This window comes from Gracilinanus agilis, chromosome 2 (genome assembly GCF_016433145.1).
Source record: "Gracilinanus agilis isolate LMUSP501 chromosome 2, AgileGrace, whole genome shotgun sequence".
NCBI lineage: Eukaryota > Metazoa > Chordata > Mammalia > Didelphimorphia > Didelphidae > Gracilinanus > Gracilinanus agilis.
The window spans coordinates 146,542,170-146,560,417 of record NC_058131.1 but is presented as its reverse complement, the minus strand read 5'-3'; the positions used below and the strand labels follow the sequence as shown (position 1 = coordinate 146,560,417).

Below are 18,248 nucleotides of genomic sequence, written 5' to 3'. Positions count from 1 at the left end.
CTCCATTTCAGGAATGCTTATTGAATTACATGAAGTTTCTTTGATTATTTTTTGTATTTGCATAGGTGCTTTGCTACAAATCAGTGATATTGGTCTCTGTCTAGTAATATTTCATTATACTAGACTAGGGAACAAAGTTTACCTGGTTAGAGAGTTTTCAAAACTTAATAGGCCACTGTCTAGAGTCAGAGAGCCTGTGTAACTTTGGCCAAGTCACTTTGGGCAAATGGTCCTTTATTTCCTAATCTGTGAAATGAAATGAGTTTCTGAAATCCCTTCTTGCTATAGACCTATGATCCTAGGAATACTCCATATTAGTTAATGTAAAAGGTAGACTTGCTTTTAATGTAAAAGATACTTACTTTTTTCTTCCTTGCATGATTATGGTATATCAATATTACTAACTAAATAATTTCTCTGACTAGGTTGGGGCAAACACTATGGACAATCCTTTGTTGAAGTACAGTGCAAAAGATTACTTCTTTAAAGCAGCCCTTTGTCACTTCATTGTTGATGAATTGAATGCTAAGGTTAGTAGTTTTAAAGGAATATTTTTCTAATCTGTTATAACAACTAAAACAAACTTTTGCCACCTTCAATTGTGTTAATATCATTGTTTTCATTAGCATATCTAATCTCTATGCTTTTAAACAAATTATAAATAAAAATTACTGCTAAAATTAGATGTCATACATTCCATTTTGGTCTAGACTATAAAAAATAAAGCAAGGTTTTATTATGTGCAAACCAGAACTTTAGCAGAGAACAAGAAGGAACTGGAATAGATCCCCACCTCATGAAACCTGACAAGGATTCCACAACTCCTTAATCACTATATTTGAATTTGATGGGGAATGAAAATTAGGAGAAAGTAGAAGAAGGGAATCAATAAGAAACAAAAAAAATTGATTGATAGTAGAATATCAGAACAACAATTTTAGATAAGTTTGTACCAGCTCTTATTTGGGAAACAAAAGTAAGTAAGCTACACGAGAAGTATCCCTCTCTTCTAAATTCAAATACCATGTTAAGTACAGTTCATTTTGATCCTGTACTGTAAAATTGTATTCTAGAATGCGACAAGAACCAGATTAAAAAGTAATTGGAAAAAGCTTAACAAAAGAAGTAAAAATATAATACTGAAAAAATACTACAATATAGATAGTGTTAATTTATGGTTTTCTAAATCAGCATTCAGCCCTCAGAGATCTATTTCTATTTGAGTTTGATAGCACAACTGTACTGTATGAGAAAAAAACTTTTTATGTTTTCTCTTTTTATGGTCAAAGCTAGAAGAGTAGAGGACAAACATTGCAGCTAAGTGATCCCCCTTCAGTTTTGCATATCTGAGAGATGAGGAAAAATTATTTAGCTTGAGAACTTTCAGGTTTATTTTATATAAGCTCATGTTCATCCTTCTTACAGGATTTCTCATTTTTTCATGTTTTCCAAGGTCATATTATAAGAGACAAACAAATATGTTTCATCAGTTAATTATTAGGTTTTGTAATGTTTCTTAAAGAGTGGAAAATATCACAGGATTAAATTTCATAGTAAAAGCAGTGACCAGGGCATAAAATAATCTTTCTTTTCTAGCTTGCACTTGAAAAATATGAAGAGATGTTTCCAGCATTTACTGATTCAAGGGAATGCAAATTATTAAAAGTAAGTAAAATTGACTATGAAAACGATAATAATAGCTTACATAGTATATTACTTTAAAGTATAAAACAGTTTATTTCATATGATCCTCAAAGTAACTCTTTGATCTAGTTACTTAATTATTACTCCCATTTTTACAGATGAGGAATCAGACTTAAAGAGATTAGGTAATTTGCTCAGAGTTTCTTAGCTTGTAATCGTTGAGACAGATTTTGAACTCAGCTTTTATCTGAGTCTGAGTTCAGAGTTCTCTTTAATGTACCCACATTCTTCCCAAGTGAACAACCTTTAAAATGTGCATGTTTGTAATACCCACTTAAGAGGATATACATTTTCTCTTTGAGATAGAACCTTAAATTGATCTTTTAGTGTCAAATGGTCCTAACTTGTAGAATGTGAAATTTGCTAGGTTGTTTGAGACTTGGCACTTTCTACTTTCATAGGCATATTTTTGCCGGCCATGATGTAGTCAAGCAAAAGCCTCATGGACTTCTAAGACATTAGAAAAATGAAAACACAGGAAATAAAGACCCATTGTTTTTGTAGATTTACTGAAGAACTGTTTTCAAATTTATGGGGATGTTGACATTGTCTGAGAGTATTTTAGAAATGGCAAGCAATATTAAGTGATTTAGATACTCCAATTCAAGAAACAAAGCTGTATCTTTATGATTCAATCACAAAAACAGGAGTTAGGCTGCTAATGTTGGCGTATGGAAACTCTTCAAGAACCAGCCTCTGAGATTACTTAGTATTGTCCCTTCATTTCATAGATCAAAGAACTGAGGTCCAGAAAAGTTGCCAGATACTAGGAAACACTAGCCTAGAACCCAGATCTTCCTGATTTTTCTATTCTGCGATAATACAGTACTTTTTGCCCTTATTTTTATATTGCCAGAAACTGCTAGAAGCTCATGAGGAACAGAACAGTGAAGCTTATACTGAAGCGGTAAGTGGCTTTTTACACCTACGTAACTATAGTAGGTGTTTTTGAACATTTGACTTGCATTATTTTTTTTCATGTTTTCAGGTTGTAACTGTGTCTACATTTTCTCAACCAGTGTTCTCACATGGATATGGATATTGTTTTTGCCAAATGTGATATGTCATATTTATAGCATGGAAGTAACCCCATGGTTGTTTAGGGTGATGCCAACAGAGTGTAACAATCTCTAGTTTTACTTACATCCTACCAAGCTAGAAAGGCTTAAAATGCAATCTTAGTGAAAGACTAAGACCAAGTCTGCTATTTAAGGAACAGCCTAACTTAGAAGGAAGAAGTTCTTCACTACTAGGGTAACTACTTGGTGATGAATTCTTTATCACGGCAACCCATGAAAATTTTTTTAAACTTACTAAGTCCTTTTTTAACCTCTGTCTGCTTCCGCAGTTATGGTAGTAAAACAGCAAAGATTGCTAAGAAAAATGCAGTTTTAGTCTGTTTATGAACATTAACTTAAGTATTACTAATCTAAAGTATCATTTTTAACCATTAAATGGCAAGTAAATGTACTGCTAAGGGAATTGATTAATGTCAATACTGACATTCTTGCTATAAGTGAAATCAAAAGATTAAATGAAGTTGAAGTTATATGGAAAAATATCTCATAATTTCTTAATGAGCCAAAGAAATTAGTAGAGTTGGTTTTACTATATTTCCAAAAGGAGCAGAAAACAATTTCATTTGACATTTGCTTATCTCTCATTGAAGTACTCATGATGAGACAGACAAAGGAAACTACCAAGAAGATAATTATGTCTTACATACCAACTTATGGAGAGGATGAAATTGTAGAGAAATTCCATGAAAAGCTTGATAAAACCATCTTAGTTAAATAAATAAATAAATCCACATATTCTTCAACACTTGATGTCTTCACTGCAAAGGTGGGCAGAAGAGAGGACAGTAAATTATGTTGGAAGATAACTACTTGGGGTTCAAGAAACTTTATATTTGTTTATCATGAATATTTTTTAAAAAGAAAGCTGGCACAAAAATCAATATTTCTGTGTACTATTAATTTTAAGAGGAGGAAATGAGAAAAAAATACCATTCAAAAAAAGCTATAAAATTTATAACCTGTAGGAATTAGTTAATGACACATTTATAACATAAATACAAATACAAAATACTCATTACTGAAATAAGAGGAGACATAATAATGATTTTTTATGGTTGAATCATATAATAGAAATGATGTTACTTTCTAAATTAATTTAAATCTTTAGTGCTATAACAGACTATATAAGGTGTTCCTTTATGATTCTAGACAAAATAATAGCTAAACACATTGAGAGGGGGATAAAGGCACAAAAAATCATGCTTTTAAAAGTAAGAATGAAGGGAATCTAACATTACCAAATCTCAAACTGTAATATTAAGTAACAGTTAATTAGGACTAGATGATACTGGCAAAAAAAAAAAAAGCAAAGCCATACATTAATAAAAAAGATAAGAAAGACCTGAAAACAGATGAATATAGTATTTTAGTATTCTGTAAACCCAAGTATAGAAACTAATAGGTAAAGGACTCCTTATTAGACAAGGACTCTTGGGAAAATTGAAAAGCAATTTGACATAAAATAGCTTTAAGACAGACAGTTATACCATATGCCAAAGTAAGTTTGATGTGGATAAGAAAATAAATGTGGATAAGTTTGATGTGGATAAGAATAAAATTCTCTTCTTTCTTTTCTTTTCTCTTCTGTTTTCTTTTCTCTTCTCTTTTTTCTTTTTTCTTTTCTTTTCTCTTCTCTTTTCTTTTCTTTTCTTTTCTTTTCTCTTCTTTTCTTTTTTCTTTTCCTTAATCCCTTACCTTCCACCCTAGAGTCAATACTGCGTGTTGGTTCCAAGGCAGAAGAGTGGTAAGGGCTAGGCAATGGAGATTAAGAGACTTGGCCAGGGTCACACAGCTAGGAAGTATCTGAGGCTAGATTTGAACCTAGGATCTCCCATCTCTAGGCCTGGCTCTTAATTCACTGAGCTATCCAGCCGCCCCCAAGATTGTCTTTTCAACCCTATGTCTAGGTAGACCTTTTAGCCATCAGTTAGAATTAAAGATCTGATCTAGTGTTAAATTCTTTTAACAGGCAAGTAAATGTGAGCCAAAACAAAAGGTAAAGAGGTAGTAGGGTCGTAGTTCTCTGTTACTTTTCATTTATAACATCATAGATTATATGGATCATAAATCTAAAGCTAAAAAGCACCCATTCTTGCTTTAGTTTTATTGCCCTATTGCTTTAGTGCAGCGTTTTGGCCTATTTCACTGCCTTCCCCACCCACCCAAAAAGCTGTCAATTAGGGGGCAAAAACATTACATTAAATACCTCTGTCAAAAGCATGATACTTGGAACTCAAAAAAAATTTTTAATGTTAAAAATTGTTTTTACATGTAATTGGGGGAAAATAAAAAATATTTTTAAAAATAAGATTAGTAAAATAAATAAAAGTATGACATACATACAGTACAAACATAGATATATAACAGCCATTCCCCAGTAAACAAGTGTTCTCAGTTTGCAAAAGTGTAAACTATTGATGTACTTGTGAAAAAATGCTTCAAAATACTAAAGAGAAAAAGAAATACAAATTTATCAATCAGGAAACATTCGTTGAGCACCTACTATATACCAGATACAGTACTGGGTTAAGGGGATGTGAAGACAAAAATGAAAGTCATTGCTTTAAAAAAGCTCACATTCTCTTACTGGAGATAACATATGCATAGATATATTAAGAATATATGAAACTTTATACAGTCAGATAGGGACCAAACATGTGATTTCATTGATCTGAGGAGCTCTTAAATAAGTGAACTCCCTCTACTAATGCAAGTCAGCACCCTTTCTAGAACCTACTCTTAGAATTTTCTAGAGACCTGAGAGGTTATATGACTTCACACAGCATTGTCAGAGGTGGAACCTTAAGCCAGGTCTTTCTACCCCAAAGATCCTATCCATTATATTAGAGCTACCTCTTCACATGAAGTAAATACAGAATAAATTTGGAAGGGAGTTGATGCTAAATAGGAACATCAAAAAAGGCTCTCTAGAGTAGGTAGTATTTAAACAGTTTTAATAAAACAAGCAAAAAAGAAACGATTGAAATTCAGAGCAGCTTTTGAGTTTATACCACATTGGCAAAGACATTAAGGCAGAAATGATAATTTTTTTGACTATCTGTTAAGCCAGGCATTCTGATATACTTTTGTAGAGGTCAATTTGAAAATTAATTTGGAGTTTTGTGGGAAAAACTACTAAATGCTTTATATTCTTTGACCCAGTAATCCCAAGACTGGGAACTACCCTAAGGAGGTAAGTGACAGAAAATATCTGGCATATAATAGATGTTGAATTATTAATGAAAAGAAATGCCCCACATCTGCCCAAATATTCCTCACAGTATTTTTTTTTTGTATTAGCACAATAAACTTGGGGGAATACAGAATGTTATTTTGTCTTAATATGTGAATATTAGGGATGCAAAAAAGTGGAAAAACTTTTACAAACTGAAGGAAAGTAAAGAAATAAAAACTAGATTACTAAACCCAGTCCCTATTTAATGTAAATTTAAAAAATTCTAACTAATATAAGAATTCAGAGTAATTATAATTAATGCCCAATCTTGTTTCAAGGGCTAATGTCAAGACATACTTCCCTTGTATTAGAAGAGAGGTAGTAGACAGGAGGTAGGAAAGTACTGTGGATTGTAATCAACATCACTAGATATGCCTCAATTGATTACATTATAGAGTCATCATATATTCTATTAAGCTAGAAAACAAATTGATCACATCAAATACTAGAGTTTATTGTAATATTCTGATTACCCCCTAGATGATAGTATGTGCAGTGGGGCCCCCTTGTATTTGTAGTTTTACTCTCTATGGTTTCAGTTATTCATGATCAAGTGTTGGAAGTCCACCTGAGACAACAGTGCTTCCATTTTTGCTTTTTTTTTTTTTTAGTTTTTGTTTTGTGGGGCAGGGGGTGGTGGGCTGGGAGTACCAAGCCAAGGGGCAAAAGTGGGGAAGAAAGAGCACATACACATGAAGATCATAAGGTTTTTGCTTCTATCTGCAGCTTCAGCCATCTGTGGTAGGTCTTGGAATTTATCTGGATACAGACGTCCTTCTGTACTTCAATATGCTTTGCTCATCAAAAATTACAAGCTTTTCTTGCTTTCCAAATAGTTTCTGTGACCAAAAATATTTAAAATTTGGTGGTAATTGGTGATTATCCTTTAAAATTTGTAGGCTTGTCCTAAGGTCTCAGGAATAGTCTATGGTCAGGTTCATACACAAAACGTTTACACATTTGCTGGGATCTGCCAGCATGTTTCCCCTGTTATAATCTTCAGCAAACTTGAGCCATCTCCATGTCATAAGAACACATTACAAGGAATCTTGTGGAGCCAAGACCAATTGTTGTCAGAGATGTGTCCACCTTCCCCGTTTTAATGACAGGATGCATTTTATAATTTATTTGATCTGTACTTAGATTAGATGTATTTATAATCCCTTTCTGAAAAAGCACCTCCTTTTCTAGTCATTTACAGAGTGGCCTGGAAGTCTTTGTGAAGTTTAAGGTATTAGAATCTAGGAAGCCCTGTATTTCGTTACTTTTGGTTTCATTGCTAGTGAGAATGTTACTGTTAATGAATTTCAGTTCCCCCAGTGGTATATCCACTTACTGATTGACATGGGTCTCTTATTCCAAATACCCATATTTAAGTTAATGGTTATAGACAATCTAAAAATAGTAGCACCCTCTACATAAACAAATTAGCACCCTCTGGGATACTTTAGAAGACTATCATTGCAGAAGAAAATGGAGCCAAACAGGATTGAGATTTATTTTTTTGCTTTTATTTCATGGATTGTCTATTCAAAAGTTCATCACTTAGTGGCCAACCTACTTATGATATGCTTTGTCATTAGGGCTGTACTTGAAACTTTCCAGCATGCTAGAACTTGACAGAGACGGCACTCTTCGAGCATGTATTGAGGACCTTGATCTTGTCTGATTATTTTGTCCAGATGCATTCTTAATGCACTCTTTTTCAAATGAATAGATTAAATATTATATATTAGAATTCTGTGTAGAATGTATATTTTGTCTTTGTTTTTAATTTGCATCATTTTTATTCCTTTTTTTACTTTCCATAAAATAGGTTAAAGAATTTGATTCAATATCTCGCTTGGATCAGTGGCTTACTACTATGTTGCTTCGGATCAAAAAATCAATTCAAGGGGATGGAGAAGTAGATGGAGACCTGAAGTGAATTGCCTATAATCTTTGTGGCATGCAGCCTAACTCCTATTTATATATATGTTAATGGCCAGTGACCATTATGGGATACCCCATTTCCCATTAATGGCTTCATTTATGTTGCATATAAACCAGATGATTGCATATTGTTTAAGATCCCTGTGTCTATAATATGAAGAAATGGATGAATAAGGGTCTTCCAGTATTGTTTTTATGTGATTTTGGAATTAGTATATATTTGTCAGATTTCTAAGATCACTGGAAAAAATACTTCATGAAATAATTTATTTTTCATTCCTTTTCATGTTTAAAGAACCCAGGTTTTATTTTTGCTTGATGTTTTGGTATGGTGCCTTAGGCTTTAGCACCAGTTATTTAATCATGTAAATATATGCTTTGTGCATATGGAATACACATATTAACATTTTGATCTGTACTAGCTTTAAACATATGTATGTAAAGGGCAGTTGTCTGGAACGAGTTTATGGTCTTTTTTTTTTTCTAAGAAAAATTTAGTTTTAAGTTTTTTTTTTTTTAGTCATTACAAAGCTATCTTACTGGTGCTAGTGATTAGCTCCTTTGCTTTTATTAGCCCTGTTTATGGGCATAAAAAAATCTATAATCTGGGTTTGTTGGTATTACTTGATGTCATGAGTGTAGGGACAGCCAACAGTTTATTTTTCTCATGCCAGGAAATGAAGGTAAAATCAAATTCATTTATCATCATATATTGCTGGAAAACTCAAGAAAAACATAACATGAAATTAGCCCATGTAAAGATTTTTAGAAAGTGTGGCATTGTAGCTAGAGTGCTAATTTAAAAGTCAGAAAAATTTCTGTTCAGACCCAATCTCTCACACCTACTAACTGTATATCTCTGGCAAATCATTTAATAATATCTTTTAGCTTGTTTCTTTCCCTATAAAATGGTGACACTACTACCTGTTGTACCTACCTCACACTATTGTTGTGAGGCCTTAAATGAAATAATGTATATAAATTATTTTGCAAACTTATAATCACTATTTAAGAATCTGTTATCTTAATTATACCTATGCAATTATGTGTTTAGAAATTTGTTGCTAGTTTATTCCTTTTTTCTGAAGTGTTAAAATGTTTTTTAAATAAAACTAAAAAAAGTGGTGTGTTGTATTTACCATGTGATATTTATTGAAATATTGAAACCCTCCAAACAAATATCTATGTATAGACCCAGAAAAAAATTAACTCTCATCTTTTATTACTGCAAAAATTACCATATGTAGATAGTATAGAAAATCTATTTCCATACTAGGTACACATAAAGTATATGTGTAGCCTTTATGAAACAGTCATTTCATTAGGAAATATTTCTCACGTCTAATTTATGGTAGAAATAACTTCCTCTCCTCAATCATAAAAACTGTTTGATCAGGAAATATATTTTTCTGACTTTTTCAATGCCACTTAACCTTATTAAGATGTGTTCTTTGCTATACATTTGTGTTATATCAAGCAAAGGTAGACTTTTAGGCTTGTTAATGATGAGTTACATGCATTTGGTTTAATTAGTGAGGCCAGTGCTGCTCCTTTTTTCATTCTTATAGATTATCCTTTTGGTTAGGCAAATAAACTTGCTAGGGGACCATTAAGAATCTCTCAGCAGATGATTGTACATTTGAAATGTTTCACTGTTAAGATCTTTGGAGTTATATATTTTCAGTCTTCATATATAAAAACTATTTTAGCTGTTAGGTTACTAAACAAATACCGTATGTAGACACAGTAATGTTTCTAGCCTATCACTGTGCCACTCTTAATATTTCTTAGACTGAAATGGCTATGTTGATATTTTTTAGATACTAAGATTAAGGTATCCCAAAGTTCGTTTTAAACTGTATTGCCCAATTAAAGTCATATATATTCTGGGTGATAATGGAGCGATCATAAGTGCTAATGATTATATAGAATTTGAAAGTATGTTGTTTTAGGAATATTCCCAATTTAAAAAAAAAAACCTCTTTATAATTGGTGTTTGTTTTCTTAAAAACTAACCAAATCTTTTTTTCTTGGATTAAAATAGTGTTATATTTTACAGTAACATGTTAACCCCAGAAAGGGGAAAAAAATGAATATTATTTGGAGATGTAAGAGCAATGGATTTGGTCATAAATTGTGGTGGTGAACACTTGTCTACACATTACAATACTGAGTGTTTTTACTTTGTATGTTTTTACTTTTTCCTGGCTCTTTTCTAGACTCATGATAATTAAGTAAAGAGTAAGATTGGTTCATTTTTGCCATGATTTTAACTTTTCATAATTGTACACCATTTAGGGGCTTTTTCATTCTGGTTTGTGTAAACCTTTAGTCTTCACCTTTAACTGGGTATATGTCACAGGGAATCCTTAGCCAGAAAGTCAAGTTGTACTGCCCTTTCTAAAATATGCTGGTGAAAAGTAACAGTGAGAAAAATACATCCTGATTTGTCAGTTTTTCAAATATTATTTTGGAAGTTCTTTTTTTCAGTTTTTAGAAAACTATGAAATGAATTCATGAAAAGTTTATGCAGTTGTCAATGAAATCATATGCCCAGAGGTATCAGGAGATTTGGTTACAAGTTATAGTGAGAATTTGGCTTAATGCTATTTCTGACTTTGGAAAGAAACACTTCTCCCCACTAAATTTACACGTTGACTTCATCTGTCTCCTCTTTTGCAAATGTATTTTATTGATTGTGATAAATATAAAGAATGCCAATTATTTTATGTCCATTTTATAACTTTTCAGGTTAGTGAGAAATATTGAATTGTATGACCCTTAGGTAAAATTAAAGTGGAAAGATTAGCTATGTCAGTTTGCTTTGCTTAATTATACTTTTGCTACAAGAGAGGGGACTGTTTTTGGCGAGGTAGTGCTAGGAAATTAATAGTATTTTTAAAACGTATTAGACTGAGAAATTGAGAAGGAAACTTGGATTTTGTTTTGGTGCATTCATCCAAGAAATGATTTTGAAGCTCTTTCTTTGTGCAGTGCATTGTGGTAGGTACTATTCTGTAGGATTCTGATTTTTTTTTCCTGAAAGTAGATAACATTCTGGTCAGCTAGGTGGCACGGTGGATAGAGGGCCAGCCCTGAAGTCAGGAAGACACATATTCTTGAGTTCAGATCTGGCCTCAGACACTTAGTAGCTGTGTGACCATGGGCAAGTCACTATTTTCCTTTGATTCCTTGTCTGTAAAATGAATTGGTGAAGGAAATGGCAAGTTACTCCATTGTATTTTCCTAGAAAACCCCAAATGGGGCCATAAAGAGTCAGACATGACTAAAAATGATATAACCATTGAGAGAGATAAGATTTGTTCATGCTTAAATTATGAGGCAAAATGTCATAGTTCTGTGAGAGTGATTCAAAGTTCAGAGATTGTCAAGATTCTCTTGGGCGAAAGTGATCATAGAAGAATTCTTGAGAAAAGTGGTATTGGAGCTGGAACTTGAAGGATGGATATGATGTTGACTGATGATGATTGAAATAAAGGGCAATAAGCAATGATAAGGCAAGGTTAGTCATGTTCAAGAAATGGGAAAAAACTGTTTTGGTTGGATTGTGGAGTACATGTCAGAGAGTGAGAGAGAAGGTCAAAAAAGGTAATTAGAGGTCAGATTGTAGAAGGCCTTAAATATCAGAGACATTTGCACTTTATTCAGTAGACAGTGAGGAGCTATGAAAAGTTTTTGAGCTAAAGGATAAATACTAATCACATTGGTAATGCTTTAGTAATTGTTTGGAAGTGGTCTTATAGAATTATCGGAGGTGACTAGAGTCAGGGACACCACTTGGGAAGCTGTTGCGATCATCTAGGCTTGTGATACTGAAATAGAATGATGAAATAGAAAGGAAGAAGTTACAACTTCTCTGGGCTAATCAATAAACCTTGAAGGAACCATTTCAGTTCTAAAATTCTATGAAATACAATTATCAGTTCAATTTAAGTCATCATTTACTAAGCACCTTCTCTGTGGACAGAACTGTAATAGGTGCTGGGAATATGGCAGATAAGTATAATATGTAAATATTACATGATAATTATATTGGAATTGCAAAAACAAAATGCCTTGGGAGACTTGAGGAAGGGAGGCTTTTCCTTGGGCTATGAAACCAGAATTTTTTTTAGAATAGTATATTAATTAGAAATTGAAGTGGAGCACAACACAATATTTCAAGAAACAATCGTTGCTTTCTTTGGAATAACTTTAGAAAAAAATGATCTTTCTTCATACCACCTTGGGCTAAAGGCAAAATAACCAAAGAGAAAAGTCAGATTCTTATTGTAATACTTGATTGTGCAGAAAAAGATGTTTTTAACCTCAGACAATACACACTTTTATCTGATAGTCTAATAGTTGGGTACTTACTGAAAATTTATCAGGTTTGGAAAGCTGTTTTACATTTGCCAGATGTGGGTGACTTTCTTCACCATATTCATAAAATTTTTTTTAATTGATTGTGCTTCCTTTTTCTTTGCTTACTACTTACACATTTTCTTTAAGCCTTTGTGATCAGCAAGATGCGACAAAAATAATTTTAGTCATTGAACTTTTTCTTTTAAGAAGGCTCTGTTCATTCTCCTTTTTTCAGCACCCAAAAGTCAGTTCATCCATAGACTAATAAAGAACATGCCACTTTGTTTTAAGGATTCATATGTGTTAAATGGTCAATAATACCATCTATATTGTAACAAATTGTTTCAACCTATTATCAGCACTTGTTAAGAACTAATAGCTATTCATAGCATAGAAGCATAGGAAAATAACTTCTTACTGATGGAACAAACTAGTCAGAAGATAAAGATATATATTCATCCAAAACAAAAAAAAAACTCAAACTAGAATAAGAGTGAATATAAATGTAATTGCATTGAATTGCTATCCCAGCATAATGGATGAGTGCCATATTTCTTTCAACAAGTTAAGGAGTTGGGTTTTCAGGACTCATAAGATTACAACAGTAATAATTACAGAATTATGTTACAGTTTTTGTATTTTAGCAAGTCTGATTTTCATTTATGGTAAATATTTTTCCATGGATCAACCAAGTTATTTGAGAAAGCTTACACTTGGTTATTCATGGTCAAAGATGACAGTCACAGGCAAAATTTCTTACAGAAAAGCATCGCTTTTGTGGAAATGTTTTTACAACTTGTCTCTTGATTTCCTTTTTTGTGATTACTTTTTTATTTATCCTATGATATGAAAACAGTATTTTTGCACAATTGTGATATGCATAAATGATCTCATAGCTAACTATATGCACTAGCTTTTGTGGGGTTTAACAGTGTGTTTTCTCTGCTATTGTGCACATATTTGTCTAAATGTAAACATTGTGATTTTTGTAGATTTGGCAGTCTAGCATGTCAGTTATAATGTAATTAATTAGCCTGTGTTATAAATGGTGATAACAGCAGTTTTCATATAATGTAAAGTACAGAAAATTAAGCTGCTGATGTTCCTTCTCCTATCACTTTCTAGGTCAGAAAACTTAAAATGAAAACCATTTAATAACAACTCTGCCTTAGCAGGAACAGATTGTGTATGTTTTGTGTGAACTTGTACAGTAATAAAGTCAAAATTATGATAACGTGATGATTGGTAATTCTCCTTATTGCTTAGCTGTCAGAGATGGCTTCCTTAACAAATCCAATCTACCCACTAAGTTAAAACTGGAAATTTTAAGTCAACAGGTACTAAGTCAATCGCTGATAGGTAGTTAGGTTATGGAGCCTACAGTGGTAATTTAATATAGTGAAATTTCCATTATCAGAAATGCTGTGATTAATTGGCTACCTGAAAGTTTATATAAATAGATAACTTTGTTGAAAATCTTTTTAAAGCTCTTTCCTGTTTAGGAAATTAAAAAATTAAGTTTTTAGAAAACTCAATTTTATCATTTGTGGTTTCACACATTTGATATGAAATCTTTATAGATCATTTTATTTGGGGATAACTCATTTCTTTTTTTCTATCTTCGGGCTCAAATGTGTTTTCTTTTAACTTCTAGATTAGTTGCAGTTTACTAGCATTGCTCATTTAGTTGAAGAGCATCAGTCATTTTCCTTCCCTCCTCAATATAAATTTGTTTTTTTTAAACCCTTACTCTTCTGCCTTGGAGCCAATACTGTGTATTGTCTCATAGGTGGAAGATTGGTAAGGGTAGGCAATGGGGGTCAAGTGACTTGCCCAGGGTCACACAGCTGGGAAGTGTCTGAGGTCACATTTGAACCTAGGACCTCCCTTCTCTAGGTTTGGCTCTCAATCCACTGAGCTACCCAGCTGCCCCCAATCCAAGTTTTACTGAGGTTTATGGGTATATTCTGTTTTTGTACTTATATTATGAACATGACTTTTTAAAAATACCCTGAAATTATGTCAATTCCTGAACAAATAATTTCAGGTTGAATCAGAGAAAAGCAATATTTGGGTGAATTAGTTCATTTATATGGTGTTTTATGGTTTATAACTTATGTTTTCAGAGCTTTAGTGCTGACAAAGCACATAAAACTGGGCTAAGTAGTGCAAATATTTTGCAGATAAGAAACCTTTATGAATACTGTAGTCACTTGTCTGGGGTCCCACAACTAGACCTTATACATATATAAGGTGACATTTGTCTTTACCATTAAGTCCTTTTTCACCATCACAAGAGGACTCAAGTCCATAAACTCAAGTGCCATAGGTAGATTTTTAACAACAAAAAAAGGTTTAGACATCCAAGTATTTTCATTTCTGACAGACCTGTTCCACCAGGGATCTAGAAGGGCTTAGTGTAGGGGACAGGCTGGCTTTTTAAAAAGTAAGCAGTAACTCTAGCATCTGTATACATTTAGGATGCTACCAGTCATAAAGTCGTATCACAAAACTAATTGGTATCAATGATTTCTAGTATTTGTTGTCTGTGTACTGCCAACTAAAATTTTAGGCCAAATCTGGCTTGGCATATTGAATAAATTGCAGTGTTCCTTGCAAAGTAGCATTTATTCGTTAATCATTAGGTAAACATCAGGAATAAATAAATGTCTTCTGGTAATTTTCAATGAAAGGATTCCACAGTGACGATGCTGGACAAAATTTGTCCTGAGATTTTGCTTCCTTTCATTTTTCAGATCAAAATGAAGGTACTTCATATCTAGCAATAAATTGTGACAGTTTTATTGAACCAAGAATAGCCCCCTTTCTGACCCTCTGAAGCTATTTCACCTAGTTCTTATGGATAGGTTTCTTACATGGATAACACCAAGGGCAACAATTAGACCAGTAAACTTTTTAAATTCATTTAATTATGGCACTGCTTGTTATATCTTGGCCCTCAGCATCTATACATTTCTTAAAATTTCTAAACATTTGCCTAAAAATATTTGAAAAGAAACAAGACTTTTCTCGGTGACATGGGTTGTAGAATACATAGCAGGGCGACTATTCTTATTCTGCTTGAGAAGCTGTAGCCCATTGCCAAGCACCACCTTTACCTCTCAGGCACTGTAGATCTTTATCTCTTTTCTCATGCACTTACGTCCCAGAACCAAATTACTAAGTAATTTTTAGGTTGTGATTTGAAAAAAATAACTTCACTGATGGATTCATCCTTGCTAGAATCAATTGAGGAACACTTGGTCTCTGTTTCATACATTATGGTTTTAGCATTTACTATATCTGAATTCACTATTTGCCAGTTTACTATCAGATGAGTGGGATGCGATATTCCTGATTTTAAAATCTGTTCAGAGAATATCTTAGACATTTTATCGTAAGGATGTGAGCAAAGCTCTATTGTTATGACAACCAAAGTATAAATCCTAAGTATTTGAAAAATCAGAAAAACAAAACAAACTACATGCAAAGATAAAATTTTATTTTACTTTGTAAATAATTTTTCACCAAGTTCTATAAACATTTGAATAATTCTTCTGATGCTTCAAATGGGGAAAATGTAATATAGGCAAAGCTATGGCCCAATAAAAATAAATGTAGGATCAGTTCCTCTTATTTACAACAAAAGTATGAAGCACATAAGCATAGGCACAATCTGATGCATCCAGTCCTCATAGGCACATATTTTATTCAAAGCCTTTAGAATGCTAAGAAATGTTGATAATATAGGAAAGTTGAAGTATGAAGTAGAAGAAATAATTTGGGTTGTATTCAAATGTCAAAAAATTGCATCAATTGATATGCCTGGTCTTTCTAGTGTAAATTCAACCCAAATCCAGTAATACAAAATGAATATATCAACAAAATCCTTTTAGTCATTCAATGGCAGTTAAGTGGCACAATTGATAAAATATTGGGCCCCAATCACGAAGACCTGAGTCCAAATGTGGCCTCAGATATATACTAGCTGGGTGACCCTGAGCAAGTCACTTATCCTCTGCCTGCCTCACTTTCAATTAAAATAAGGGAACCCACTTCCCCGGGCAGTTGTGAAGATCAAATGAGATGTTTGTGAAGCATTTAGCATAGAACCTGGCACATAACAGCAGACATTGTGTGTCCCCTTCTCCCTGCTATGCCCTTGGGCGTTTGCTATAGAGATACTCTGGAATCCCAGCGAGGAGCCCTGCCTGAGCAGGGCTTTATCCTGCCTCGAGGCACCTCCCTCCCGCCTGGCTCTCCTGGCTCTCAGCGAGGCCCAGGGTTGCTTTGGGATAGAAGTCTGAGCCCTCCCAAACAGGTGAATGTAAACGATGACGCCCTTTCCTGTTCCCGTCTCATCTCTAGACTCAGCGTCCTCCTTTCTCCAGATAGTGGTTTCGCACCGCTCAAAGGTCTTTCTAAAGTTAGCATGCCCAGAACTGTTACTCAGGACTCTGATCTCTAAAAAGTCCCAAAGAGAAATTAATCCTTAAGCTCTTTCTCCTAAATTTGAGAATCTAAAGCTTTTAAATGGCCACAGGCGGCTGTTTTGGGAGCATTTCAAAATAGAGGTGTAGGACAAATTACAAAATCCAGAGCTTCCCTTCCATAGGAACAGAAGGGTGAATGGAAATGCAAAGCATATACATGAAAAAGCATAATCCACGTTAGGAAAAGAGATCCAAATTGTTCCAAGGCCTTTGAATAAGATCAGAACACAGCTGGTGGTAGGGAGTAGACTGAACAGACAAGTGTTGGTTCCTGGTGGTACCTTTCCAAAAGGCAAATTTGAAGAGTTGAGAGTATTCCAGGGAGGGAATCTAGCTTGAGAATGCACGGAATCATCTAGTTTGAAGAGAACATGTTGAGAAGTACTGTGGAATGAGGCCAAAATGTTAGCCTAAAGGCAGATTTTGGAGGGCCTTAAAGAACAAGGGGGCATGTTTCCTCCGAAAGGTTCTTCTTCCCTTACTAAAATTCATGGCCTTTGCTTGGACGATTCGAGCTACTGTTCTGGGATAGATTCATGAAGAGAGAGACTAGAAGGAGAAAGGCCGGAATGGAGAAAAAAAAATCGTTTATTATGGTAGTCCAGATCATGGTGGTGTAAAAGGGGAGGAGGGTTCCAATTCAAGAGATGTGAAAGTTGGAGTTGACAATTGTCTTATTTCTCAGCTGTGACATCTAAGGAAGCCCACACCAAGGTTTTGAAGTTGGGCACGTGGAAGATGTGGTGGGACCCCAAGAGATAAAGCTGTAGGCAGGGGAAAAGTGATGACATCTGTTTTAGAAATGCTGAGTTGGAGGTGCCCATGGGACACTAGATTTCTCAATTCTCTTAATTATATCCCCACAGAAGAAAGTCCTTGTTATTAATTAGACTTTCTCGAATATAAGCAGTTTTATTACTCTCCCTGCTTTTTACAATTGCCACAAACTTCTTCAGTTAACAATATTGTCACTAATGGAGTTCAAATTCATTCTACAAATTTGACTTTCTCCATATTTATGGATATAATATGAAAGATTTCTTGAAGATTCAATGTTTAGATCTATCATGGCAAAATGTTCTAACTTTAATGTTGTATTTATGATAGCGTGGTATATTTTAATTTTTACATAACAGAATTAAGATGCATGAATTATTTCTACATGAATTCCAAAGACTTCTCTATCCTTCTCCCTTCAGTACCATGCTTATCAGTACTGAAATAGGATAAAAGATTTACAATTAAGGAGAAATCCAAAGTTATGAAAAAAAAACACTATTTTAACATTTTTAATATATATTTTAAGTATTTTAATTTCGACAGTATACCATAAAATAGCTTACAGACCCTTCATTTTAAACGCTGTTCACACAATTAAAGATAGTTGATTGTGCTTCAGTCACAATTATTACTCAGTTTTTACCTGAGTCTAGATTTATA

General features: G+C 33.6%; 1 protein-coding gene across 3 annotated transcripts in view; it reads left to right on the top strand.

Moving 5' to 3' along the window:
- Positions 1–7,996, top strand: part of NAPB (NSF attachment protein beta) — a 33,776-nt gene extending 25,780 nt beyond the window's left edge. For all 3 annotated transcript variants that reach the window (XM_044660754.1, XM_044660752.1, XM_044660753.1), the window contains 4 exons: positions 426–530; positions 1,597–1,665; positions 2,561–2,611; positions 7,835–7,996. In XM_044660754.1, coding sequence (XP_044516689.1) covers positions 426–530; positions 1,597–1,665; positions 2,561–2,611; positions 7,835–7,945 — 336 coding nt within the window. In that variant the 3' untranslated portion in view covers positions 7,946–7,996. The remainder of the gene's footprint in view (positions 1–425; positions 531–1,596; positions 1,666–2,560; positions 2,612–7,834) is intronic.
- The last annotated feature ends 10,252 nt before the right edge of the window (positions 7,997–18,248 follow it).